A 15338-nucleotide genomic window follows, 5' to 3' on the forward strand; every position below is an offset into this window, starting at 1 on the left:
CAGGATTAGCGTCAATACTTCCGATTTGATAAACCCCGACTCCATTTATGCGTGATAATCTGTCGCTTGTGTTACGATGGCGAATCTGCAACGCTTGAAGACGACATCGTGCCTGTGGAATCTTGTACAACAGGGGGGCTCGCAAGCGGGCGCGCACCAGACAAAATGGCAGATACAATCTCGGAGGCGTCGCCATTGCTTCCCGTCTCGAGACTGTCCCCGCGCCCAGGCTCCGACATGGCATCAAGAATCATAACGGCCCTCTGGGGCCCTCCGTCGGTTCAGCGCTCGCTGCTTATCAAGCTGGATTTCACTGTGCTCATCTACTTCTCCGTGGTATGGTTCTTGTTCGGTATCAATCGCGCCAGCTACAATACGGCATATATCAGTGGCATGAAGGAGGAGCTGAACTTTCAAGGCAAGGTAAACATCCTATGAAACAGGTCGAGGTTCGGCTGGGTGCATGCGTAACTCGTGATGCGGTCTGACATGACCGACACTAGGACTTCAACTACATGCACACGATTTATCTGGTCACGTATGCAGTGTTTCAGATCCCGTCAACATCGATCTTGACCATCTTCAAACCCCGATACGTCTTTGTTGCGGCGAACACTGTTTGGAGTGTGCTCACTCTAGTCACATTCCGAGCGACGCATGTCTACCAAGTCTTCATTCTCAATGGATTTGAAGGCGCCTTTTCAGCTATCGCGTAGTAAGTCCACGTCGGAGCCTCATTAAATTAAGACTATTAACAAGACATCTCAGTGTGGGCGCGCATTTCATCTACGGGTCGTGGTACAAGCAATCGGAACTTGCCACCCGCGCAGCAGTCTTCTGCGCCTTTGGTAACCTCGGCAATATGGCAGGAGGCTGGATACAGGCAGGACTCCTGGCATCTCTGTCGGACGGCCCGATTGCACCCTGGCGACTCATCTTCGTGGTGGTTTCATGTGTCACCATTCCGTTTGCTGTTTTTGGTGGGTAACTACTTGCGCCATGGAGTGATGGAAGGCTGATATTTTGAAGGCTGGTACGCTATTCCAGATCTGCCAGAGCACCGCACAGCCAGATTTCTGTCTCCCGAGGAGAGGGAACTCGCAGTTAGTCGTCTCGGCCGAGCAAAGACGACGGCATGGGACCTGAGCGTATTTCGGCGTGTTCTACTCAGCTGGCAATTCTGGTTACTCCCAACCGCGTTCATGCGTATGTGTTCTTTTGCAAAGAGTTGAGCATGGACCGATACTGACGCACAAGGACAGTATACTCTCTCAGTGTTCAGGCCATAGGGAACAACGTCATGCCTCTCTGGATGGCCTCCCGTGGCTACAGCGTCATCCAGCAGAATAACTACCCGACTGCGATTTACGCATCGGGCATCGTCGCAACATTCATCTATTGCGCCGTTTCTGACAAGCTTCGCTCTCGCTGGGAGGCGTCTTTGTGCATCGGCTTCACTTTCGTTATCAGCAGCGCCATATTGATTTCAGACCCGCCTGATGCCGGCTATTTCTTTGCCTTCTACTTGATGGGCACCACCTATGCGCCACAGGCGCTTTGGTACTCGTGGATGGCCGACCTGACGGCCCACGATTTGCAGCTCCGCGCGATCACGACGGGATTCATGAACTCGTTTGATTTTGCGTTTGTGGTGAGTTGGAACTCGAGCCCAGCAATGATGAATTTGCATTTGTTGACAAAAACAGACATGGTGGCCACTGATCTTCTACCCCGTGACGGATGCGCCCAATTACCGAAAAGGCTACATCGCCAGCTTGGTCACAGGTGCTTTAACGGTGCCGGTGATCTTGTTAATTGCGTTCCTTGAGAAGCGGGGAAGGAAAAATGGGACTGTTGCCAGTGTTCTCAGCGACGATGCCGAGATATCGACAGATTAGACTGGCAGGCGGTTAAGTTAAATGGCAGTGCAATCGCCAAGCTATTTCCCAGAACTCAGAGTCTGCTACTATTCCCAGTAACAACAAGCTGGTTCCAGCCCGAAGCATGACTCTCGGGGATTTCTGAAATCCAGTTAACCTTGGAATCTTGGGAATGAAGTCTGGCATCCACTGCCTAAAAATTGGTTTGAGGGGCTTAGTAGCTTCGCTGTGCCAGGATTGCGGGAAGCTGTGCCTTTCTCCCTAGAAGATTTTGCATCGGACGCTTGAACCTATTGGACTAAAGCGGGTTTCAACATAGAGCATACAAGCTGCAGGGCCACTTTGACCCTAACTGCAGCAGCCATTGTGTTTTTCCTTAATCATCCGCAAGTAGTTTTGGGCCTTTTCAGAGCATATTGAGCCTGACCAAACATCATCACCTACATAGACCAGCACTAATTCTTTTTTCTTTGCATTCTTTAGAAGATCTTCATCAACTGATTTCCGCATATTTGAGCAATGCAGGTGACCACTGAACAGTAAGGAAATCGCTCGGTCCTACCAGTCCTGCTCAGGATGTATTATTATCTGTCAGAACGGCCTTAATCAGGCCTGTTTTGAATACCTAAGTATCATCCATTATATAGCTCTGCGGACGGAAAATCACTCTACGGTATAAGGGGACTAAGGTGTGTCCTGGTGCTTTGCAACCATCTATCCATCCTGTTCCATATCACCCTCCTTCGGTGTGCTGCTACAAGTTTACCGTACCGGGCATTGGGCTTGTTAGAGTCAGGATCGAATGCTTCCTGAAACCGAGGAAGCTCAGAGCAGTAAATCAGAAGCAGGTTTGCGGGCTCGAAGTTACATTGTTGGTCATCGAGCAACATATACAATAAAGGTTAAGATGGGTACTAGATTTAGAGATGGACACAATAGTTACAGACATTCTGTTAAGCTCAGGAGAGAGTGTGTGTTGAAGCAAGCATGTCGCTGATGTTCTCCGATTTATGCAGCAAATAGCATATAATCAACCTTGGCTGCCTTTTTCACTTACTTATATCATTATTCCCTCCTTGGACAGTCTGTGGAGTGATCTCCAGTATCTCAAATCCAGACAAATATTACAGCCAACAGAGTAACAAATGTGAGCATGGAGGAAACATTAACAGTAGACGCTCCGCTTCGTCCATTTCCGTTGTTGTTTCCCCCGTTTCCACCGTTGTTGTTCTGGGCCCTGTTCACTATGAAATACGTTCCGCCGATGGGCCGACCCAGCCCAGCCTGTTGACGGAATTGTGATATCTGAGATACGTGTAAGCCTCCATAGCAGTGTGTTTTCTAGTGATTCTTACGTTGAAATTCTTGCGATTCTTTTCATCGATGCCCACAGAGTCAAAGCCCATCTTGTTTAGCCTCTCGGGCTGAACGTATAACAAATACACGTATCGGTGCATGCCACTGTCTGCCTTAGGATCTGGCGCCATGTACTCGTTGAAAGCAGGCGTCGAGTTCTTCATCAGGATGGCCGAAGAAAGCACTTCTGATCTTGTCTGCTCGACCGTAAAATTTCCAGCGAGAAAGTGCCTCATGTTTCGTTCCGTTGGGTTATTCTGTGTTGGGGCATCGGGTCCAATCTGCCAAGGTGGTCAGCAGCTTCCTTCGACACCTTGGATTTGAGGGAGTTTTGCATACCATGTAAACGATGAACCTTGAGTTACGAGTGACATTGACAGCATTTCCAATATTTTCAACACTAAACTCGAAAGGAAACTTGGCTTCTTTCTTCTTCAGTCTGGAGCCCGGCATCATAAGCGCCTTGTCACCATCGCTGGCCTGATAACCAGCGTAAAAGGAGACTGTGGGGTCAAAAGACCCCATGATATCTGGCACGATTCCAGCTTCCATGAACGCCTGATGAAATTCAGAGGTTGACATGCTTCGGGGGGGCATGTCATGGGCCATGCCCAGCGGGGCCAGCAAGATTGCGATGCTGATGGCAGCCTTCATGGTGATGGTGATTGTTGGGCAAACAGAACAATGTCCAGCGGAATTGGGGTCGATGACTCAAGAAATTGCGATAGTCATTAAGAAAAACAGTGACTATGGGCACATATAGTTACTATGTAGTGCATACTGTCAATGACATTAGGGCGTGCGGTTTTGAATAGGGTTTGGCATTTACCTTTACTTAGCCCGTCAATAATACAAATGACATCCCCGTACAGCCGCATGATGGGTCTTGAAAAGGTCTTCTCTCCCGAACTTTTGAATTTTGCATGGTGTCAGATTTCCTACACAAAGAAAAACTATCACAATGAGATGGAAAGATAAGGCTGTTGAACCTCCTAGGTTTCTCGTTATGTAGGACCTTTCCGGTCGTGCGCACGCTCCTATTTTTTAAGTCAGAGTTTCGGGAACATGCTCATCCCTAAACTATAATCGAACAATTTCTTTTACGAGAGAGTACGAAACTTTTATTGAAGTTAATAACTGTTTCGCAAATTTGTTGTCGCCTCGAAGAAAATGTACCGTTCAATGACTGTTCAGCTACGTCGACAGGGAGAAATACCCATTTGTTCAAATTCGAAGGTTATGAATTTTCATAAGGCAACGGGTATATCATGCCGGGCACTTTCTCTGTTCTGGCGAGTCCTGGTCTGGATCGTGGTCTCGTCTGGCCCACCGGATGAATTATAACTTTGCAAATCTATGCTAATTAAAGTCACATGGAATTCCGACAATAATTGTGATCCCCCCCCCCCCCCCCCCCAGTTTTGTCGCTTCTTCCTTGGATCTCGGAGCAAAACAAATTTTCAAGTAGAAGATTTTGCTTGATAAACAAAATATTAAATGCGTTGAATTTGGAGCCAACTTGATTAAAGCCTCTGATTTGCATGACGATCATCTCGGGCGTAGATGCAATTTGAGCTTGGTGAAAGCTTATTGAGGATCATTTTGGAGACGGATATAATCTGGGAACGAAATAGTTTAAAATTCCATGATATCATAGCTAAAATAGCTTACAGGCGTTCACTTTCCTAGCTTCAGGCTGAAACCCGCTTCAGAAGTATAATTATATCAACAGTTTCTGAAGTATACCAGCGACAAAAAGCGGAACTAGCCGTCACAGTGTAACCCTCAAGATGGACAAAATACAAGTAAGGGAAGGTTCTGTTTCATGAAAGCAATCTAGGCACCGTCTGGCCCTCACGCTTATATAACACAACACTGCTTTTTCTGAGGATAAATTATGGATGTTCAGGTGTGACTCAGGCGTAGCTCGCCTTTGCTGAACTTCATTCACGCTCGTCTCCATATCATGTAGCTTCATATTTCGGAAGCCCAAATCTTGTTTCACAATAGATCAAGGCCATAAGATTACTATATCTTAGTAAACCACCTATATGGTTAAAGAGTATGTACAATCATTCCCTGAGTGTTAGGACTTATCACAGTAAACGGTCTCTCAAAGACAGACGGAACAAAAAGTATTCCTGATGAGTAAATTAACTAGGAAGCATACTTGGAATGGCGATTTATTTGACACCAATCCTCAGATGAATTAAGTAGAGCTCAAACCAATCATCTCACTTCAAACATTTTATTCCTATTGCCCGCCATACTTTACATGTGGCCGAAACTGCTGTCATGCGGCCATAGCATTTCTTGATGAGAATTGTAGTCTCAGTTCTGGTTGCGTTCAAACTGACTGTCGTTTCGACAACCCAAAGAATACCAATCGCCAAATCCCAACTATTCTTGGCAAACTAAACCAATGAAAATGTGGGTATTGAGGGCTGGAAAGATACGCATATTTAATTTAAATATGATTTAGGCAATGAATACTTTGATACTTGGTGGAAGATGGTTACAGAGGACGAACCGAAATCATAATTGAAAGAGGAAGAATTTGAATTAAAGCAAACTAAGTTAACATCTATATCCTATATATAAGATATCATTCCATAGACTTGAAATATTTGCATCCACTATTCATTGGTACTTTTAAATCATTCAGAGGTTGCAGGAAGCTAGTGAGCGAATCCGTTGAGCCAACTACATAAAACATAACATGGTACTAAACAGACGAGGACACGATATACCAGGACAGGAAACTTTAAAATGGTAATACTAGTTAGTCTGAGCTGCTAAGTACTTGGTTCTTAGCGAAGTGCTGCGTTGAACTTCATTCAACTGATAAATTGTGACCAGTTTAGTTATACCTTTGAAGCAAATTCAGGGTACATTCAAGCAAAAGTTCTTCGTCAGATTTGTCAAAAGTAGGAGGTTTGTAGGCTAGATCAAATAGATGAGTATCTATGTATCTCCTAGAAGGGAATTGAGTCTCGGAACACCGCCTCTGTTGTCTGTTCTACACTTAGTCTTTGAACTTTCAAATCACCTACAGCCTAGGGTCCAAATCGATATTCTCGTTTATGCCGGCGTGCAAAGGAGTCTCATGACGATAATTAAAATATAATTTATGGCAGTGGCCAATATTATGTATAAAATATTGTCTAATTACGAGATCCAAAGTCTTTTACGCACTAACCAGATGACTGACAGCAGGCATTTTACCAATCCAAGCCTTCGCCTTGCCCTCAGCCGCATCCACAAGCCACCTTGCCAGTCCGGCTCGCTGCACAGATGACGACCATCCTTTCTCACCAACTGGACCGGTAAATAGCGCACCTTCGCGATCTCGTCTCCAAGAAGCCTCATCGGAGTCCCCTGGAATTTGTGCAATACGGAAGACAGTCCAGTCGAGATCTTCGGCCTTCTTCTCAAACAAGTCGGCAAGGTTGAGCATGTTTCGGTAAACTGCACCAGCGAAAAGAGGCATGACAACAGTAAGCATCGTCTGAAAAAATGTCCAACGATCGTCCGGTTGCCGAATAGACAATGTGCCCATAGCCACGACACGCTTGACTCCATGTTGCTTCATTAATGGAAACACAGATTCTCGGTAAATATCGGCAAAGAGGGAAGGGTCGATATTTTTGTCTTTGATGTTCGGCCCCAGTAGAGATATGACGACTGAGCTACGCGCCATTGCCGTTGACAAAGCATGGTTGTCGCTCATCTCTCCTTTGACAATCTAGAGTGACAGCAGTCAGCATGACAACAAGTACTGACCCATCGGCGGGTGAAATAGGTGATGAAACAAAGAAACAAACCTCTACAAGTGAGTTTTGGGCCAATTTTTGAGGGATCTTCGAAGGATTTCTTGCAAATACGATCGTTGCATGGTTGCGATGTACAAGTTCTCGCAGCAAACAGATGCCGGCCGGCCCTGTACCGCCTAGAACCAAAACTTTGCGGTCTGCCATTCTTAGAAGATGTAGTACCAACGTGGCACTTTAGTTCAAAGTATGTGCATCTTATTCCTTTAAATAAATACGCCCATTAATAAATCCGCAATTCTCCCTAGAGATTATAGCAACTCTGCAATATAGTCTCACAAGTCCGTTCTTGATAGTGCTTGCAAGTCCGCCCACTCGCCAACTTCCCCGCTCGGAAGGCTCCCCGCGCGGAATGCTTGCGCGCGGACACTTTGTTAGGCGGCCAGCGTCCAGAGTGGGTCTGATGAATAAGTACGCCCGAGGGCAAAGCAAAGCGCGCGGGAAAGCCGCCTTGTGTCTAGCTTTTCTTCTTCAAGCAAACCAGATTTTTGGAATTTCCCTGCGATCCTCGAAAACGGCGGCTACAAGAACCGATCAACAAGCACCAAAGAATGCCGCGGGGTACAACAAGCTGCTGGACATGTCGCTTACGCCATAAGAAATGTGACGAATCACTTCCAGTCTGCAATGTCTGTGCGGGCCTTGAGATCACCTGCTACTCCGGCCAGAACACACCAGACTGGTTAGATGGCGGTGAAAAGCAGCAGGCTGTGGCCGAGCAACTAAAAGCCGAGGTCAGGCTAAGTGCCAAGCGGAGGAGGGCGCGGAGAGTCCTGCAGCGGATTGTCGGAGATGAACATGAGTTACCCAGCGACCTTTTCGCCATGGTCCCTTCGTCTACGGTGTCCATGGATGTTCCGCTGCGGCCACTTTCGGAACAAAGCTCCGGCATAGAGGAAATTTCTCAACCTATCCGCTCTGTCTCAGACAATGGACACCGTCCTGCTTTCTCATCCAATACTAAGTCACCGGAATCTGACCCGTTCGAAACCCCTGTTCACGAAACGACCCCAACTTTACCAAAACTCCCAACTGAGCTGGAGCAAAGTTTGATCATGGCCTATCTTGATTATATCTTTCCAGCTTTGTTTCCGTTTTATAAGCCGGCCCTTCTTGAAGGCGGCCGCAACTGGTTATTGGTTCTCACTTTGGCCAACAAATCACTCTCCCACGCCGCCACAAGCATTTCATCTTATTTCTTTGCTGTCGTTCCTGTCCAACGCCGTCCAGAAAGAGTCCAATGTGTACCTCGAGTAGAGGAGGAGCTCCAGAATCAGATATGCATAGCCATGAATAAGGCACAGCAGGACATAAAAGAAGTTACTGAACTCGGAGTTTACGGTAACTTGATGACTAGTGCGCGTTTGCTTGACAGCATAGTGCACCTTCTATGCCTAGAAGTCTCTCTTGGCTCCTCTGAAAACTGGATAATGCATCTCAATGCCGGTATTCTCTTGTTCAAGCAGATACTTGACCATACCCTCGACGAGAAGAGTCAACACTCACAGTGGATCACGATTTGTGAGCGGATGCGATCGCTCGCGTTTCCAGGCATGGAGAACCCCCCGAGGTTTCCCTCTTGGACAGTGGATCAGGCAGCGTTCCGCTTTTTTTCGGCTATCCTAATCGTCCACGATGTAGTCTCCAGCACATCGCTTGAACAAGCACCTCTCCTACAAGCCTATCATCAGGACTTGCTCGCTGCCGAGGATAGCCCAAGGGAGGATCCAGATCGAAATTGTTGCCTTCGGCTTGAAGACTTCATTGGCTGCCAGAACTGGGCAATAATAATGATTGGCAAGGTCACCGCGCTTGACTCTTGGAAAAAGAAAATGCACAAGAATGGGGCTTTGTCGAATCTAGATTTAGTCAGGCGCGGCACGGAGATCGAGCAAGGATTCCGGAAGGGGTTGATTCGGCTTTCAAGCACTCAGCCGCAGGTTCGAGATCACAGACCTCTGTGGCTGGCTAACTTGAAATTGGCGCAGGAAGAAGCAGAGGCCATCAGCTTAGCGACGCAAATTTGGGCTCATGCCGGACTATTGTACCTGCATGTTGTTCTCTCTGGTTGGCAACAATTTAACACTGAAATATGCGATTTGGTGAGCGAATGTATTTCATTGTTGAAAAGACTGGCCACGTCTACTCGACTACACACGCTTGCTTGGCCGCTTTGTGTAACGGCATGCCTGGCCAAGGAGGAGCAACAAGAATCATTTCGAGAGATTTTCGATATGATGGGAGACATAGCAAACTTCGGAGCAACGAGAGTGGCACAGGAAATTGTTGAGGCAGTTTGGGGACAAAGAAACAGCGCGGGTGATTCATGGGACATAGCAGCTTGTTTGAACGTCCTAGGCCGCAAGGTATTACTGGGTTGAACTGAGTATTTCAGCTGTTTGATATAGACTTAGGTGGCTTTAAGTTCCGATGCTATAGATCATGAAGGAATAAATAATACTTGTATTAGAAGAGACTAACGTTCATTACTGAGCTCGTGAATCAATAGCATCCAGACTCATTTAATGGTAATAAAACCTGTCGCGAGCCGACTTCGCTGGGGCCGGCTTCGTACGGGACGACCTCATGCGGGCCGACTGCGCCCCGGCCGGCTTCGCGTTGTATCCAATTGCCAGGGGTATATATGCCCACCGATCTATTGTATCTAGACTTTCTATAGTCAACCACACATTCCATCTGCTCCGCTGCAGCCGTGATCGCCACAAAACCTTTGTATCATCCCTCGTTAATTCATTATTGTCGAACGTTTTTGTAAAACCTGGATGAATGCCTATGGTAAAGTATCTGTTGGATTACGTGACCAGAATACGGGCAGGCGGTCAGCAGCAGCTGCCGGCCGCCAGCCGCTAACGCGGCCGCAGCAGCGGAGCCCGGAGATTACATCTCCGGGCTGTTAATAGCTATATCTACACTTCCGCTGCTGCTGCTGCTAACCTTCTACTTTCTCTTTTACATACCGATCAACAGCTTCCGAATATACCATATTGATATTCGGCGAGCTCCAGCCCATACGGACAGTCCTGTTGTATACAACAGATACCCTGTGATTCCAACAGTATCTGTTAAAGACCTATCAAGTGTTATAATCTCCAAACTTCTCTTACTAGTCGTAGTTCTTGCAAATCGATGGACAGCTATGGTTAGTCAAGGGACAGTCCAATGAGACGTTATTTACGTTGTATAAGTATAGTTACTTTGAAATTATTGCAAAAGTTTGCGTCTTACGCGGTGCTATAACAGTACAAAGAGTCTTACATTGTCAATACTGATAACCGTGGTAAAACGTACATTTATGTTGCCTAGGCAGTAGGTCTCCACTGTAATGGCGCATTGCATTATTATCTTGTTTTTATACAATACGCCTCTTATATGCCTAACGTAGAACTTGATGGCCTTTGCTAGGCATTTCATTTAACTGACGTCTGCGATATCTAGGTACTTGCGGTGTTGTTCGCGGATACCGCGTATTTCAGAATGAATGGAACGGTCTTTACAACATCCCAGTCCCCTTCATTCTGTCTGTTGCCAAAGATTCTTAAGGCTTTAACCTTCATCGCATACACAGCAGGTTCTAACACAGTACCATCAGCGAGCAAACCGTTGAAATAGGCTCGCTGGTCGGTACGGGGAGCATAGGGCAGGGGCCAGCCAGCTAGGCTTCCCATGTCCTCCTCCTTACCATCGCTCACTCTTAAAACATTGACCTGGAGTGACGAAGTACCGACTGTAGGTGAGATATAGACGTTGGGAGTGGCAGATTGATCTCCGCGGTCGGTCCGGGGAGGGTTGACCGGGTCAGGGCGCGGGATGGTGTAGGTGCGGTTGGCGGGGACGTTGCCGTTGTACTCGGCGAGGTATGTCTGCGAGGACGTGATGACCGGAATGTCATACATGCTGCCGACAACTCCAAGATAGGGCACGTTGAGTGATGGGGCATCGGTAGTGCTGTTCAAAATTATGTAGCCGCTGTAGACGGGGAGCCGAGTGGCGTTGACGTTAGCAGGTGGGATGCAAGTGACAGTCAACTCAGCCGAACCGCCGGCGGGGACAGTGATCTTTCTGTTGGGGTGTTAGCTTATTCTACCTAGACTTTGATCCACGTCCCACATGGCACTGCAACTTACTCCGAGCTAAAATGGAGCTCAGCCCACTCCTCGATGATGGGGTTGGGGAAGCTTGCAGCCCGCAGAGGGTTTATGGTTTCCAAAAACGTGTACATCGTGACAGCTTTGCGATGGCCAACTGCATAAACCAAGTCATTAGATCCGCTGTTCTTGATAGTGAATGTCTTATTTCCCTCGAAATGATCCGTATCATTGAAGGAAATGCTGTCGACACTAAGCTCGGCAGTGCTGCGGGCAGCATCAAAGGCCTGAATAATACCGGCGCCCTGCTGCGGTACGGGAGCGAGTATGTCTGAGTGAGCTATGGTTCCGTCGTACCAGTCGAGCTGTTTCGCAGTCGAGGATACAATAGACCTAAGACGTTTGGGGTCCTTGGTGCCATGGGCCTCGGCGAGAAGAGCATAGATGGCAGCGTTTAAGGGGCATGCTGGTTGCACGTCAGCGAATGATACCCAGCTCACAGAAATTGTTCTCATCTACAAGGAAGAGAGAACGAGCCCCGAACTTACACATGCTTGTACCAGTCATGATACGGTAACCGCCCAAGGCGACTGGAAAAGTGGAGAGAATATTGGCCCCAGGAGCAGCAAACTGAGGGCTAGCGTCCAACTCCCACGTCGGGCCCCAGCTCGAAAATGTGCCCATGTACGAACCGCTGCTGTTATTTTCGAGCTCCTCGAGGCGGGTTACGGTATCGTTGGCATTGGGAATAGATATGGTAACGCTACGCCCTTGCTCGAGGAGCGAAAGCCACTGGCTGGATTGGTAAGGTGGGACAGAGGCAACGCCGTTGATACCATCAGAGTACACGTATTGCTCATCTCGCATGGTCCTGCAATTTTTTCATAAGATACCGGAACATTATGCAGAACAGAATAAGACTTACGTGTTGTCATGGCTGTAATACATAATGTAATGTCCACCCTTGGCGGCAACGTTGATACCCTGGTCGTTGGGATAACAGCCACTCGCACGCGAATTGGGGAACTCCAAGAGGACGATTTTGTTGTTTAGATCCGGTGTATCTTCCGGCAGAGAACTGCATGCGTTGTTCTCGGCCGGAGACCATAGCTGAAGCGATAGATCCCCGGTCAGCTCAGGGACACCAGGTAAGTAGCCAAACTCAGTCTTCGTGTTACTCGTAGAGTTGGAGTCAACGACAAAAGTACCGGTGTTAAGCAAAGTAGGAAACAGTGAGTTAGTCACGGCGCCGCTACCTGCAACGCCGCGTCCTGTAGCGGGAGAAGACGCATAAAACATGCCCGTGCCGCCGTCGTTGCCTTCTGAAATGACAACTGGAACACCGGCGTCAACGATGCGAGAGGCGAGAACTCCCCATGCATCCCAGGCCCAACCGGAAGCACTAGCGAATTTGTTAGCATGTCATGAGAATCCAGCCACACCCACACCAGGAAGACGAACTCTCCATCGGAGCAAGAGATGATGTCTGCCCCTTCCTCAAACGCCCGACTGAAAGCAGCAAGTAAAATTTCGTTCGTGGATGTGGAAGCACATCCCCACGCACGGTAGGCGGCCAACTTGGCGCCAGGAGCTGCACCGGTGAAGCCATACTCGTTGCCCTCAAGCTGTGCGGCAATGATTCCAGCAACGTGGGTTCCGTGACCGGCACAGTCATCCATCGGATCTGCATCGGGCTGCACCGGTGTAACACCGGGCAAAAAATCATCACCGACGAAGTCCCAACCGCCCTCCACAAGACATCCGGGGCCAAAGCAGCCACCCAGAGCAGGATGCGTCCAATCGACGCCGCTATCGATTATGGCAATGCGAAGTCCCTTGCCCGTGATGCCCTGTTCACGCAGCTTGTCGACTTGGGTCATGACGTGCGGCGAAAAGGTGTCCTTGGTGGAGTTGCCGGAAATAACGTCCTGACGCTTGATGCGGGAGTTACTTGGAGCAGGCTTGACAGGTGCGCCGTTATCTTCAGGCATGTCGAGCTTAATAGTGCGAACAGGCCAAACGTTCTTAATGCGGGGCGAGGCATCCATTTGACGTCGAAAGAGTGTGCTGTCATGATGCGATGTGTTCGATTGCTTCACTTGGAAGGAAACGCCCTTGAAGAAGCGGTAGTTGAGGTCCATACGAGATTCAACTTCGAGGCCATCTGCTTTGAGGGCATCATAAAAGCTTGAGGGGGTATCGTTATCGTCGGCGAACTCGACAATATACGCTCCGGGAAGGAAATCGCTGCGGCTCTGTTCCTGGTCGTTGTTGTCGTCCGTTTCCGCTCTCGGGACCATACCCGGGGTATCCGGCGACAAGATGCGCGGGTGGAGCGGCTTAGCCACGGCGACATTGGCGCCCAACAGGGCCGAGATGATTGCGTGCGACACCCTCATCCTCACTGACTGATCACTCACTTCTCGGATGTAGACTAGTGAGTGAGGAGACAGAAACGATAGCACGGCATAGTGGCCTACCCCATCCATATAAGTAGGTCGCATCGATCCCACAACATGGTCACGGGCGGCCCGCGATGGCGTCTCCACCTCCTTTCTTTAGATGTTGTGGGGTTGGTTTTCGCTTCACGAGCCAAGGGAGAGAAAGATGCATGATTTGGAGATGAAGAACGGCAAATACGAGCTTCCTTCGTGATCTAAAGCGCAGATCCCCGGGCTTTGCAAGGGGGTAGCTCCACTATGCAATGGCATCGTATTTGTGAGCTAAAATCCCTGGGTAAAGAGAGTGTCTCGCTACAGCATTGTGTTTCTAGGATAGAAAAGCGACAAGAGAATTAAAGACAATATACGTTGTCTGATCGGTTGTCCTAGGTCCTGAAGGCATGAATGCGTGTTTAGCACACTCAACTTTGATATTTGATTCCGTAAGGTATTCAACCTAAAGTAATTCAGTGGGTCTACGAAGTAAATTGAGATGGAGCGCCCTGCTGGGGAAAAATCAAGGTCTTTCCCTTCTCCGCATCCCGTATCTATGCGTCTTAATAGAGTAAGTAGTATCCGCCAGGGGTCGCCGGGTTGTTGCATTGCCCACCCGGCGCAATCGTTATGAGCCCCGTGAATACGGCAAAACCTGGCCAGTAGATAAATATATGGGTTCCCAGCCAAACTCCACATTGTTTTACTTCGCTAACACTCTTGGTATTTATTCTTGATCTTACCAACAACGTCTGCTATCAAAATATTTCACACTAGTTACTGCGCTCGTGATTTTCATTCCATTTACAAGTTCAAAGGAGGTCAATTTTGATTGACAACCACTGCCACATTTCCTGGATAACCACACCAAAACTACGACACCCAACAGACTGTTATGATGATATTATTCAGTCAAATAACCATACTCTTACTTATATCGTATGACGACTAACTAGTCAACGAGTCGTATTCCACACTATGCTATTAGGTTTATTTCGTAGTAGTCGCCATAGGCTCACTAACGTTTGTGAAGATATTGAAACAGTCAAACGTCATACGTGGAGGTCCAAGTAACAAGATACACTTTGTGTCCCTGAAAGACTGAAAAATGACATCAGTCTTGACTTCGCACGATGTCTCACGGCATTATACCGGTTCATGTTGGGCTTTGAATTTCTCTGTCAACTAAACGCTGGTAGCGTGAAATCCGCTATTCATCTGCTCGAGCGATAGAAGTGGGCCAACTTTAACTATCTTGATCTAGTATTCGGTTCTCCAAAAAGTTGAATCCAAACTCCACGCATCTTGTGGCATTCAACTCATCTCCTCGCTCTGTGCAGCTCCAGGCACTGGACCTAGCCAAGGGAGACGTCGCAAGACAAATATCTCCGCGATTGGGCTCACAGAGCTCTGAGTCTTCACATCGTCCAAGATGCCAGCTTTTAGGAACATGAGCCCCGGACTGCCCGGTCCATCCCTCCACAGTGTCACACCACAAACACCACAAAAGTGACTGGTAACGATGTTCCCATTGTTGGCAGTTGTTGAAAATCTCTTCGGCTCGCCCGTGATCTCAACATCACCTGATGCAACGATCCAGTTGAACCCAAATGCGCTTCCCGATATTTTGCGGCAGTCGAAACAGTGGCATAAAGCCTTTCCTTCAAGTCAACACTTTGAAGCTTTTCGAAGTTTTGGTATGGGAGAGACTTACGGCCGCCATAGGGCTAC

The 15338-nt window shown here is 48.1% G+C and overlaps 3 protein-coding genes across 3 annotated transcripts; 1 reads left to right on the forward strand and 2 right to left on the reverse strand.

Moving 5' to 3' along the window:
• Positions 1–165: 165 nt before the first annotated feature.
• On the forward strand, positions 166–1898 carry EsH8_IX_000394 (uncharacterized protein; the record flags this gene model as incomplete). Its single annotated transcript, XM_083266730.1, has 6 exons — positions 166–423; positions 504–715; positions 769–980; positions 1030–1206; positions 1263–1651; positions 1707–1898. 6 exons carry the CDS (start codon positions 166–168, stop codon positions 1896–1898), a joined length of 1440 nt encoding a protein of 479 aa, XP_083130295.1.
• Positions 1899–3124: 1226 nt separating this feature from the next.
• Positions 3125–3890, reverse strand: EsH8_IX_000395 (YbhB/YbcL family Raf kinase inhibitor-like protein; the record flags this gene model as incomplete). The annotated part of the gene is made up of 2 exons (XM_083266731.1): positions 3125–3517; positions 3576–3890. 2 exons carry the CDS (start codon positions 3888–3890, stop codon positions 3125–3127), a joined length of 708 nt encoding a protein of 235 aa, XP_083130296.1.
• A 6628-nt stretch (positions 3891–10518) lies between these two features.
• EsH8_IX_000396 (uncharacterized protein) lies at positions 10519–13571 on the reverse strand (the record flags this gene model as incomplete). The annotated part of the gene is made up of 5 exons (XM_083266732.1): positions 10519–11146; positions 11212–11638; positions 11721–12043; positions 12098–12574; positions 12619–13571. 5 exons carry the CDS (start codon positions 13569–13571, stop codon positions 10519–10521), a joined length of 2808 nt encoding a protein of 935 aa, XP_083130297.1.
• Positions 13572–15338: the final 1767 nt, after the last annotated feature.

The sequence above is a fragment of the Colletotrichum jinshuiense genome, chromosome 9 (assembly GCF_051148585.1).
Source record: "Colletotrichum jinshuiense chromosome 9, complete sequence".
Classification (NCBI taxonomy): domain Eukaryota; kingdom Fungi; phylum Ascomycota; class Sordariomycetes; order Glomerellales; family Glomerellaceae; genus Colletotrichum; species Colletotrichum jinshuiense.